Below are 12,681 nucleotides of genomic sequence, written 5' to 3' on the forward strand. Positions count from 1 at the left end.
TCGAGAGCTGTGCCTACCTGTCTGTCTGTCTGTCTGTCTGTCTGTCTGTCTGTCTGTCTGTCTGTCTGTGTGCACACAAATCCAACTAACAACTCTCCTTACAGATTCACAAATAACATCACTTACGCATACAAATATCAAAATGACCACACACATTCTTTTAACAAGCCAGAACTCACCTAGGAAAACCTGCCATATAATTTCATATTGAAATCACCTTTATTTGTATGGTTTTGAGAGTGGGTTTCTCTAACAGTGTTTGGCTTCTCTGTAATGTTTTGGCATCAATCGGACATCATCTGTTGATGGACGAGTTTTATAGTTCTGTCAACAACATTAAACATGATGATCTATTTGGTGTTGACGAATCACTTAATGAATTTCTTCAAAATATGGACCAAAATATGATGACATCAATGTTGGCACACTGACTTTGGAAAGTGAGGGAACCCGGTTTTTAATCAGGGAACAGTCTAGTTGACACTATATGATGTTGATAATTGACAGAGAAAGAATTTAGAAATATAGTGTATTTATCTTGATTTTCAGTGGTGATTTATTATTAAACATTAATGAACATTAGCATTTTGGGGGTTTGATTTATCTCAATGAGCTCAACATCTGGAGATTTGACTCCAAGCTGTTGTGGTTTATTTTTAATTTAGTAACTTTTCAGTATTAGTTGCCTTTTTTCACATTGGGTCTTATTTCACTCTTATTATTATTATTATTATTATTATTATTATTATACATTTATCCTCAAAGATGCAATAATTTATTTATATATATACACTGTGAATAATGATAGAAACTGTGGTTTCAGACAGAGTAAATGATGGTGTTCTATCGGGAGGGACGTGGGAAATCTCCGGCCCTCCCCTTTTCATCTCTGCTTAGAAGCAATAATGTTATATAAGGTGGCCATCTGCTCTTCACATCAATTTAAAAGTACTGCTATTCGACACGGCCATGTGTGATTGCCAGTGACCAAAATGATCACCAAAATGTAAAAAAAAAAAGATTATTTCCCTGAATCCTTTACTTTCTGTACTTTATTAAGAAACAGGCTGGTTTTGAGGATGGACCCGCGGTGTCTTGTTATTTAAAGGACCAGCCTGTATTTCAGCTCCTCTGTGCAGGTTGTGTTGCAGAACAGTGGAGCTGACGTACAACCACCAGACACATGAGAGGACCTCAGCTCTGTTTTCAAATCGATAAAACAAAACCGATGTTTATATCGGTGTGCATTTTGCATTTGAAATGCAGTCAAGTCTGTGATTTGTACAAACCGGGTCACATAGGGATTACGGAGGTATAGCGCCACCGAGCGTCGTGTTGGTGAACTGCTTAGCAACGAAATGCAGTTACGTATCTCATTCACGGTATCTGGTTATGCATGGTTCGAACAGGTCAATGGATTTATACAAATTATGGATTATCACACCCCCATTTTCATGCATATAGAACAAGTGATACAAAATAATGACAAATGGTATTTTTTTAAAGAAGCGCAATTTGTGTGTTTAATGTGTTGTATTGCATTATCATTACAAATAAAGAATGAAATGTGTTTTCTGAATTACCAGATTGGGAAATTTCTCAAAATATGTGAATGTTTTAATATTTGACACCCTTGTCTGTATTTCTTGAATTCACAACAGACCCCTCAAAAACATTTTTGACAACCTCCTCTGTATTAATCTGGCACAGACAAGATTTTCTTAATAATAAGTGGATTGCACACTCGATTATTCACTGATAACCATCTGCAATGTTGTATGTTTCTGATAATTTATGAATCATGCACAAAAACTAAAGATATTCGTGCTCTGTGGATTGTATATTAGTTGTACTAGTGCTTCTTGGCAATAAGTCATATTGTTGTAAAGTCTGATTATTTCACTTGGTGCCATATTTGGAAGGAGCATGCATTTGTGGGATGAGCAGTAGGGAGGGGGTTGTTGGTTGTACCACTGAAAGTTTTGACAAACTTTGTTTCTTTGCTCTTGAGTCTGAATAAACAAGACATGATGGTAATTTACAAGCATGTGGCAGATCCATACACAGCCCAAAATGGTGGTCACCAACATGCTTGCACCCAACTGCAGAATGGTACTCTTCAGCCAGTATCAGTTGTATGTCAGCCAGCATGGTTAAATTGATCTATTTGGCAGTGGCACAAACAGCACACCCAAGCTGATCACACAAGTGTTTAATGGGGTTGACGTCATGATTGCTGGTACTGCCGTTACATCTCCCTAATTTTGGAGGTAGTCATTGATAAACCTCATTGTGTGGGAGCTAATGGTAAAATCCCTGAGGATAGAGATTAGTTCCAGACTGTGGTTACATGAAATTGTTTGCGGATTCTTATTTCTATGTCTTTCTGCATTGAGGTTTTGGTCACCTGATTGTCAGCACTTGGTTCCAGAGCTCATGTTTGTGAGTCTTTGTAGTTTTACTTTTAATGAGTTTTGTTTTTCACTGTAAAGTGTGTGAGACAAAGTGCCCTATAAATAAAACTTTGCCTACATAGATGTACATTTTCAATCCAGATTTGACCTAATCTGGAGCTTTTTGTGAAACTGGGCTGTGATTGGCTGTTTGACACAAGACCCGCCCAGATCGTGAACGCGCTCCAGGTCTCCAGTAGTCGAATTTGTATTGAATGGTGATACTTATATAAATAAGCATAAAAAATGTTTCCAAAAATATTAAAGTGCTAACCTTCTTGCACAGACATAGATCCACACATATCTATAAAATGAAAGGTGAAAAAAAAAACACACGTATTGTAGTTACACGCCCTCTCCCAGGCTGATTGGTCGATTGGAAACCTTAAAGAATCCAGGACGCGTTTGATTGGTTGATACTGACAGCAGTTACGTCAAATCCGTCTGTGATTGGCTAAACTATCAGGAGGAAGTCAAGTGTCACAACATTACATGGGATAAGCTCGGAGTTGACAAAAACGATCTGTCTGAGTCGAAACATTCAGGACACACTGCTTTGCTTCTCTTTTTTTTTCATTTCCAAGTTGTGTCCGTGAACGGACCACGCTGGCGAGGATTATCCCCATCCGGACCCGAACCGACCCCCTTGCTGTGGCACAGATTGGCTCTCACCGTGGACTTTACCACCACCGCACGGCAGAGAGAGGAAAGTGGGACTTTATTGTTCAAGGCTAGCCAGCTAGCTTTGCAAAGCGGCTTGTTTTTGTGTGTACATAGCGTGGACCGCAGGCTATATGGCTGCGAATTACGAGCCGATATATGGACTTTCAGAAGACGAGGTGAGCTTCAATTCAACTACATTTTTTTTTCTTCTTCCTCCATGTAGACGAGAGTCTTGAATGTGTCTTGTCTACTGGGGGGGTTCAACCAGACATAGCTAACGCCAACGTTAGCTGACAGTGGAGCTAACGAGCCCTCACTGTCGGTTACATTCCTTTGTAATGTTCAGGCAGCTGTCAATTTCCTGACCCCCACCACCACCACCCCCACCCCAGTCCCCAGTCTCCGTCTCTGGTAGTTTACTCACCTGAATATCACTAAAGAGCCGTATTCCTAGCCGTGCAATTAAAATCCTCCACTGTGTTTTTCAGCATGGCTTTATCCACCGTCAGGTTGATCGTAGATACGAGATGCAGTGTTTTCTTTGGTCGTTCGGAAGGCATTTAAGTTCCCCCAAATCAAGTCTGGTTCAATGCCACGTTGACCCAAAGCAACCTTCCAAAATATGCAGTGGCTTGATGCAGTCTGGACAAAGGGGGTGTCTTCTCCCATGATCACAAAAAAAAGCCCAGCAGATTTCCACAATATTATAGTACTCGCATATATATTCCACATCACTATGCTCAAACAACCATGTTATGTTTCAATAAATCAATATATTGTTAGTCTTTCTTATTAATCTAATCAACCTGGCTTTAAAATGAGGGGAAAAAAACAACCAACCACCCTAATTGAAACCTCCTCGTCGTTGCACTCAAAATATCTATACAGCCCCCGTTGCTGATAAGTTGGAGCTCTGCATGGACCGATGATCCGGATGGTTTTAGGAGAATATTAACTGCTATGGTATAACAACAAGCAAAACAAAGAAAGGAATTTGTTCTCTCTGGCCCACATTATGATTTAAGATGATTCGTTCCATGTTTGTATATAAAACCATAACAATCTAATGGGCAATACTGTGTTGCTTGGTGTTTCTCGTACCTGCTACTCTTGATGGTACTTTAGGACTGATTGTTGCCTCTTTTTACTGGTATTATCCTGTTTGGCATGACAATTGGATAAGCTCAAATGAAACAATAAAATGTAACTAATTCTGAGAGGGAATTATTTGGTTTCTCACAAACCAAACGCTCTTCTCAATAGTCGAAGCTGTCTGACAATAACCTTGCTAAGGAATGAGTTATAATACAGCACCTGAAATCTGTAGGTCAGGCATGTATTGTAACCTCGAGCTATTAATAATCAACCCCAGCACAGATGAATTCAAATGCTATTGCTCTGTGTCACCACCACAGTCACGAGTCAAATATGAGAGCATCACTATGTGACAAACAGAATAATTTTCTAACCGAGCAGCTGTCATATCAGCCTACTACCTGTCAGACGTTAGTCAGGCAGTCAGAAATAGCAAGTAGGATGGCGATGATTTTCTTTTTGTCTGTGATGATAGAGGGCTAAAAATAATCTCTTCCAATGTTCATTCAAGGTTCTTGGAGGAAAACAGGGGTGTGCCTCTCATTGTTGAGTTTGCCCTCAGCTCACATCTGTGGATCTGTAGCGGTAACTCTCAACAGGATGCACAATAGATTTGTTCCTTTTCAAATGAACTTTAATTGTGTTTTCGCAGACCCATGTGCAATTTGTTTGGGCAAAAGTAATATTAAATACATTGTAAAATCAGTTGTGTTTTTATTGTTACTACAGACAATCTTGTGTTTGTTCAATTCAATACCGGCAGTCGTTTGTTTTTCTATAATGAGAGTAAATTAGGAAAAAAATAAACTTCTAGTTTGCTACTCTACAGCTCAGGCCTCTTTTACAAAAACCTTCCACACTCTGCAACACATTGGCTGAGGGAATAAAACAGTTGTCAGTCTTCTTAAACTAAATTCTCCATATTATTGACCTTTAACTACATCATGTTGTGTCTACCAGTAGGGATGATTGGGGGTCTAATACCATGAGAAAATGCTTTTCCTTTAATGGTGATGTAAACATTAAGTTATGCCACATCCTTATGAACCAATCTATAGCTAAAGTAACAGCTTGGCTGGACCAGGCACCCTCTCACTCCAGCCTCTGTAACTAACATCAGGACAGACCTTGATATGAAGCTTTATGTAAAATGTAAAGAACTTTACAGACAGAATAAGTAGTTGTGTGTCACAGATTTTTCTGAAGGCCAAAGTGACTTGGTTAAGAAATTGGAAATGTAAACAGAGCTTGCTGTGAGGCTTAACCTGCTCGAGACTCCTTCTGAAAGAGGTACTGTGAGAAATAAATTCACAGCATGAGATTACTAACACAACACTTTGAAATATTATGTTGCTCTTCATGTTTTTCTCTTCAATGTTAGAGCGAGCTCTTCGAATGCAGCTCATTCAATTCTAGGTCAGAATTATTGACTTAAAAAGGCAGACTGGTGCAGTCGGCAGCCACATGCGAAGTGGGGTGATTTTAAGGTGATGGGATAATTTTCCATGAGTTTGATTAAATGTCTTGATCCATTGTCTCTCTCATCTGCAGCATGAAACACGAGTGCTGCGGGTTAAGGTCATTGCAGGAATTGATCTGGCGAAGAAAGACATCATTGGAGCCAGGTGAGTCTCGCAGGATTATTTGAGGACACACTCGATTATACTGTTTTTCTTTGAGGTTTCTTAGTGGTGGAGCTGTTTTGACACTCTCCTGTCATCATTGTGGCACATGTGTGAAGGCCTGGTCAGTACACCTGCGGTCAGTACTGACTGTTTTTAGTTCACATGCCCCCCCCCCCCTGCTCGTCTTCATTTTGGATAAACTTTGCAGCTTTCAGTTGCTCTGTTGTATGAACTATATTATTGAAGAACATGAATGCAATACAGGAGCCTTTTGCAAACACATTCAGCATCTTGAAGCCGGGCTTATCATACCTGGGATATCTCCCCCGTTGTCTGGATTCACAAACCCAGACATGCACAACCTTTGATAAGTGGTACTACAAACATCAGCTCAGTAATTCAACCTGGGCTTTTCTAATCCTGATCAGTGCATGTTCATATTGAAGGGGTGGTGTTCACAGCGTCTGACCAGTCGCAAACATGGAGAAACCTTGCAGTGTGACCTACTTCACGATGGAGGAGCAGACAATTATGTTAATGCATAACTTTGTGAGGTTATACAATATTGATAAATATGTTATAAAACAACAGCTCTGTGATCACTTGATTTCACTTCATTACCGCACAGACTTTTCAGACACAGTGCTACCTTAGTACCTTTCCTTTTGTTTATATTTCTCAATCACTTCTTTTGAGGCTTTGCCCCCCCCTCCCCACGTGAGCACGCTTTGTTTTGGAATATTCATTCCTCAATGTGACTGCATGAGAGTTGTGTGCTCCTGCAGTAGGGCTGGGCAAAAAAAAAAATCGATTTATGGAATTTGTAGATAAAAAGATTTTTATTTTGCAAATTCGAGTTTTTTTCCACCCCATTGTTTTTCCACATTTTTTGTGTTCCATTCTACCATTGCTTGTGAGTTTCTCAAGTTGCTGTTGCACGTTTTCTTAAACCTGGGTTAAAGCTCGAATTTGTAGAATGACTGAGCCTCATTTAATTTTTATTTTGGGATTGTTTATATGCATTTTAGCTCACAGGACAATCACAACAATAACGTTTCTTTTCAAAATATATCTGATGTATGTAGTCACTTTTATGTGCATTGAGAAAAAAGTCAAAACTGGAAATTTCCTTAAAAAGATTCATAGAATTATTTTTTTTTATTTCAAATTACCCTGCCCTATTCTGCAGTTATGCCAGGGGTGACCATTATTATTATCCTCATTATTACAGGTGCAACTGTGGTTGAGCTAAACGGACTTGGGAGCAGGTCAAGAATAAGTACAAAAACATTCCTCAAGGCAGTCAGTGGCAAGGCTTCATTTTATTTTGGTATCAGGGCATAAAAATAATTGCATTTATCCCTGAAAACTAATTTCTCTCCAATTTCTTAATTTTTTTGTTTTTGTTTTTATTTGCCTTTATTTATTCAGGAGAAACACATTGAGATTAATAATCTCTTTTGCAAGTGTGTCATCTGGGATCTTCTAAGAATGGGCATTTCATTTTCCAGGAGAACTGATTGGTCAGGAGGTTGTGCTTTTTATATTCGTTGATCTCTTGTCCAGAACATAACCTGCTCCGAAGCAGGTTAGAGGCTCTGTAAGTTACCAGGATGATTTACCCCGGTAAAAGGTTAACCAGCCATCGTAGGACAGACAACCCAGGCTTAATCCTTGAAGTTACCATGGTAAGGGAAAATCCAGCTTTGTACTACAGGCCTCTGGTCTTTAAATGAGGTCTCCTTCAGTTTGTCCTTTGGACAGTGGGGTGTTTTGCACTTTCCCTACATTCCTTGAAGTTATAGAGACCTTGAACTAATCAATGATTACCAATATTCCTATCCTGTCTCACTCATAAGCCACTTATGTTACAGGTATTCTAGGCACAGGAGCTTGACTAATAATTACACATGCCCCATACTTTCCTTCTTGTGTGGACACACTAATGTTAAACTTGAATTTTTTTTTTTGTTGTGTTTGTAAGTGTCTTCTCTACATGTGAGATTCTGTGAATATTTAAGTGATGTTGATGATGCACTTTTTCCGTGACTTTACACAATATTCTTTAGTGGAGTTGCATGTCAGGTTTTAGCTTGCTGCAATTTTTTTTTTTTTGCATTGTTAAGCATACTGACCTCTTACCCATTCATTGAAGTCACTGAAGGATGATGAATGAAGGTTTCTTGTGTCAAATTCATAGTACTTCAGGTCACTAGACATTACTATTACCAACATCACTCTACCACCTGTTATCGGACTTTATTTTACTAATATGCAAAGGCTAAAAAATATATATACTGTTCTTACTTGAGCAAAAAAATGAATTACATGCATATAGCATTATGTACACGCCAACTCAATTTAAGGTCAAACTTCCACTGTCCAGAGAAGTGAAAAATTTAGATCAGATCTGCAGAGATAAGGATCTACCTACATATTTTGTCCTCTAAAGCAAATCACCCCAGATATCTTGGATCCATGCACCACTGTGTAACCTGTGTGCCAACCTTAAACCGTCCGATCCTCAAATAGCTGTGAGTTTGTAGGTTTTCCTATAATGCCATCAATTGCAGTTCGAACCCCCTTCCTTTTGTTTCGAAATGTCCTCGGGCAGTGGTGTGGGAGCAACTTGCATCGCAGCTTCTGCCATTGCTGTGCGAGTTTGTGCTTGAATGTGTGTTAATGGGTGATTTTGGTTGTGTCTGTAAAACATGTTAAGAATGCTGAAATGGTAAGAATGCGCTCTTTAAGTAAAGTCTGTTTCCAAGTTAGGCTGATGGGAGAAGCCAAAACGTATGTCTGCCTTAAAAAAAAAAAGAAAGAAAAAGCCTCCTCAATGAATGAAGTGGTTGTCCTCGGATTTTCTGTCAGTGGACTCACTTATTGATGCTTTAATTTTCATAGAGACTAAAACTCATTTTATTTATAAATAATTTTACCGTCCGTGGATACTTTTGAATGTCTGAGCAAGTGGCATGACGTTGCAGTGCTGACACGTGTTGTCGTAGTTAAGTAATTCTTACAAATGGTTGAGTCAACAGAGGTAGCATCTTGTCATTGTTTTCTTTGGATCCCACACGGTAAGATAAGACTACACCTTTTCAGAATCCATTTTTCTTTCCCAGTTGAAATCTCAGCCCAACCTATTGCGAGCCTGATCTGAACGTGAACACTGCTCCCACTGTGTGTAATAGCGATTCCTTGTGTCCGAGCTATGAGAAAGCAGACATTGTCAGAGGAAGAGCTTGGCATGTCCAGACTCTGTGAGTGCTACTCGCATGCCAGAGTGCATGCGTTGGCATCCCGATGCCCTGTTTGGCTGGGCAGCTCAGCCTGGCTCAGGAGAAAGCTGAACTGTAATGAAGAAACACTGAATGAGGGTTTTGATGTGTGGCAAGCTACCACAGGAGACGGTGCTGACGTGGCATATCTGTCACCTCGTAAGATGCTCAAACAGTGGGAGCTTGTTCTATTCCTCTTTTTGCTCCAAATCTGCTCCTCTTTGCTGGTCTGTCACAGCGACACCAGTTCATTACGGCTTGTCCCTTAATCTCGGTCAAGATGAAACACCGAGAGGATTCCTTTTGTTGTCGTTTTGGAGAAGACTTGATCAAAAGTCATGCAGCTTCGAGGCAATCTTGCAAATAGTGGGGGAAGCTACGTTTTGAGTGCAACGGCCCACGTTATCTTTCATCTTTTGTTGACCAGAAGCCTCCCGTCTGTCCCGCTCAGCAGTACTTTCGTTAATCGAGGGAAGGAGACAAGAAGATGTCTCAGTGCTGCCGAGATACAGTAGGCTCATTGTTTTTGTTTAGTCACAGCACATCACTGAACCACGCAAACACACAATTAGAGGCTGTGGGGTTCCTGGAGATGTTCATTAGCATGCAAGCCACAGCAGCTTTACTTGAGATACTTTTGCAGCAAGTTTAAAAAAAAAAAAAAATCTATCTATCATCTTTGCGGATATTTTTTGGTGCTATTTCTCAACTGCTGTTTTCAAATGGCTAAATCTGATTTGTTTGAAAGTTGGTTATTATTACCTGATTATTAAAAAAAAAATTGACCATATAACTTCAAACTAATCAGTTGTATTGAAAATACATTGATGTATTGACTTGTGTTTGGCTTTGACCTAAGCAACTGTAGCAGCCCATCACTTATCACTAGTCCTGTCTGAACCCCCCCCCCCCCCCCCCATATTATCGTCTTGACTCCCAAACAGTAATCACACTGTTCGCTCAGGTCAAACAAACAAACTGGTCATCTGATTGTTGATAGCGAAACCATCTGAACCTGCCACAGCTTTGTTCCTAAACGTAGCCCTCGCAAATGGGTCTTGTGGTGGCAGTGGAAAACCACTCCAGCCACATCAACAAGCGGGTAGCGAGGTATCCACATGTCCTGCTGTCATTATGTGCACTTACTGTCTGGTGGCAGCTTGTATCTGCTGCTTTGTCTTGTACCAGTGTGTCTCACGTCAAGTAATCACAATGCGAGATGTTGGATGATGGAAATACAACAATTAATGTAGCTTTTTCAGTGTCCTTGTGTTGTTTGAAGCAATTTATTCTGAGGTCAGGAGTCCTTACATGAAGGTACGGGGCCTTTTTTTCCCTATTTGTATAAATTTTCAGTGCGTAGTGCCAATTTTGTTGGTCCAGCGTGAGCGTTATCCTCATTTGCATAGCTGACAGCAGCAGCATCTGGTGTGGTCCTCTGTTACTCTAATCCATCTGCTGCAAGGTTCAAGCAGTGTTGTTTCACAGATGGTCTTCTGGATGTCTTGGTTGTGATGAGAAGTCATTTGAGCCGTCGTGGCCTTTCTGTCCTCTGAACTCAGTCTGGCCACTTTCCTGCTTGCTGCTTACAAGATAATTCCGCTTTTCTCATCGTTCTCTATAAACAGTCGAGATAGTCCAGGCAAAAATGAGTCAGCCCAACTCATCATTTAAATGATCATTCTTCCCCATTCAGATACTTGGTTTAGACTTCATCATGGTCGTCTTGTCCGTGGCCATATGATGATTAAATACTTTCTAACAAGCAGCCGAACCGATGCAGGAAATGTCCTGCCTATGAATCTGTTGGCTGGCAGACTGGGTTTATTACAAGGCAGGTTACATATTGAAAAGATTAAAAAAAACATGAATTACACAATTCAATTATTGGGTTAATGAATAGAATGAAACAAGAATATTTGAGATGGCACTTGCATCAAGTACCACAACTATAACTTGTTGTTGTAGAAACTATGTAGTGTAAGCAATATTTGGGTAGCTAAGTTATGTTATGAAGGCTGTTGGTGTCTAGCCTTTGGTCGTTTGTCTACATCTTAACATCAGTTGTTACTGAATAACGAGTTGTTATTGTTTTCACGGAGAGTTATTTTTTACCTTGATCCAAGATTTGCTCCATAATTTACTTTTATTTTTGTTCTCAATGATTTTTCCAAGGCCGTATTAAGAGGAAACCTTAGTATTATGTTCTGACTTTTGGTATGTTGTATCTTTCAATTTACTTTGTATTGTTAGTTTCTTGTTATTGGGCCTCTTGTGTCTTTCTTTTCCAGGACATCCAGGATTATTGTTGGTCTGTATCAAAGCTATGGCTTTGAACTTCTAATGCTTTTTATTTTGTTCATTCAGACAGACTTTTCAAAATGCAAATACCATAATGGTCTGAAATAAGAATAGCTGAGGTTATTTGTCCCCCTGTAAATAAGTCCGAAAAAGTAGAGTTTTATATTTGCAGTTTAATATTCAACTTCCTTGTGTTCTGCATGTTCTGCACGTTCTGCATCAAAGCACAGGGGCTACAGAAACAAGAGTACCAAAGCGATCTGTGGACACCTGATTGAACTGTTCATATCTTAAACTGCAATGAACCGTGACTTGGTGACCTTAACAGAGGAAGGAACCCCCCAAATGCAGGGACTGGTCGTTGTAGGTTTTCAAGTCTTGCATCTGAATTGCTTTAGATGGCCGTGAGGGTGATGCACTGTGGGAAGAGCAGAAGCATGAGTGTTGATGGCTGCAGTGAAATCAACAAAGCCAGAGATCTGTGTGTAGAGGTGGCTGAGGGCACTGGAACTGACTTCATGTAAAACTTTATCCAGCGCACACATTTGTAGCTACTATAGTTGGTTCAGATCATGAAAAATGTTACACAGGACTTGTGTGTGGTGTGCTGGGACCTGACGGCAGTAAAGTAGCTGTTTCTGCCTCATGAACAGCGGAGCTCCTCCTCTCTGTCCAGAACTCTCTGGAGATTTCTACCCTGTCACCACCGTCTAATAAAAAAAGCCAACACGCACATGCACACACACACTGCTTACTATTTGCCCTGCTCAACCTTAAAATGTTATGTTGATTCTATTTTTACCACATCGTCCCTGTCGATAAGACATAAAGGCCTTATCTCATAATGCCTTAATGAAAGTGGGTTTTTTTTAATATGCTGGACAGACTCATTTTTCAGGAAGGGAAATAAGCAGAATGGTAAGCTTGGCTGAGCAACATAGGCTCTGACACCTGTGTCCAGGGTTAATGTGATGTTAGATTAGGGAAAGAATTCAATAAAGTCAGTTATGCAAGGCTTTTTTTCTGTGTTTTGTGATTATATTGAATAGAATTACCTCGTGATCATTCAAAACTGTAGAGGTCATCAGTATAAAACATCAAGGAACTGTTATTTGTCATCTGTTTGTGATATCTATTAATCGCTCCAAAGTAAAAATAAAAACAACAAAACTCTTAATTTGAAAAAATGTATTCTTTAACAATGTATACGATCAGTCAGTGTTCTTTAATTATTTCCTGTTTTTGTCAAACAAACAGTCCTGG

General features: G+C 39.8%; 1 protein-coding gene across 2 annotated transcripts in view; it reads left to right on the forward strand.

The window, feature by feature from the left end:
* Positions 1-3,183: 3,183 nt before the first annotated feature.
* The window catches only part of nedd4l (NEDD4 like E3 ubiquitin protein ligase), a 50,823-nt gene continuing 41,325 nt past the window's right edge, over positions 3,184-12,681 (forward strand). For both annotated transcript variants that reach the window (XM_080510085.1, XM_080510086.1), the window contains exons 1-2: positions 3,184-3,292; positions 5,763-5,836. In XM_080510085.1, the coding sequence (XP_080366211.1) occupies positions 3,248-3,292; positions 5,763-5,836 (119 nt within the window). In that variant the 5' untranslated portion in view covers positions 3,184-3,247. The remainder of the gene's footprint in view (positions 3,293-5,762; positions 5,837-12,681) is intronic.

Source organism: Blennius ocellaris, assembly GCF_963422515.1.
Source record: "Blennius ocellaris genome assembly, chromosome: 15".
Classification (NCBI taxonomy): domain Eukaryota; kingdom Metazoa; phylum Chordata; class Actinopteri; order Blenniiformes; family Blenniidae; genus Blennius; species Blennius ocellaris.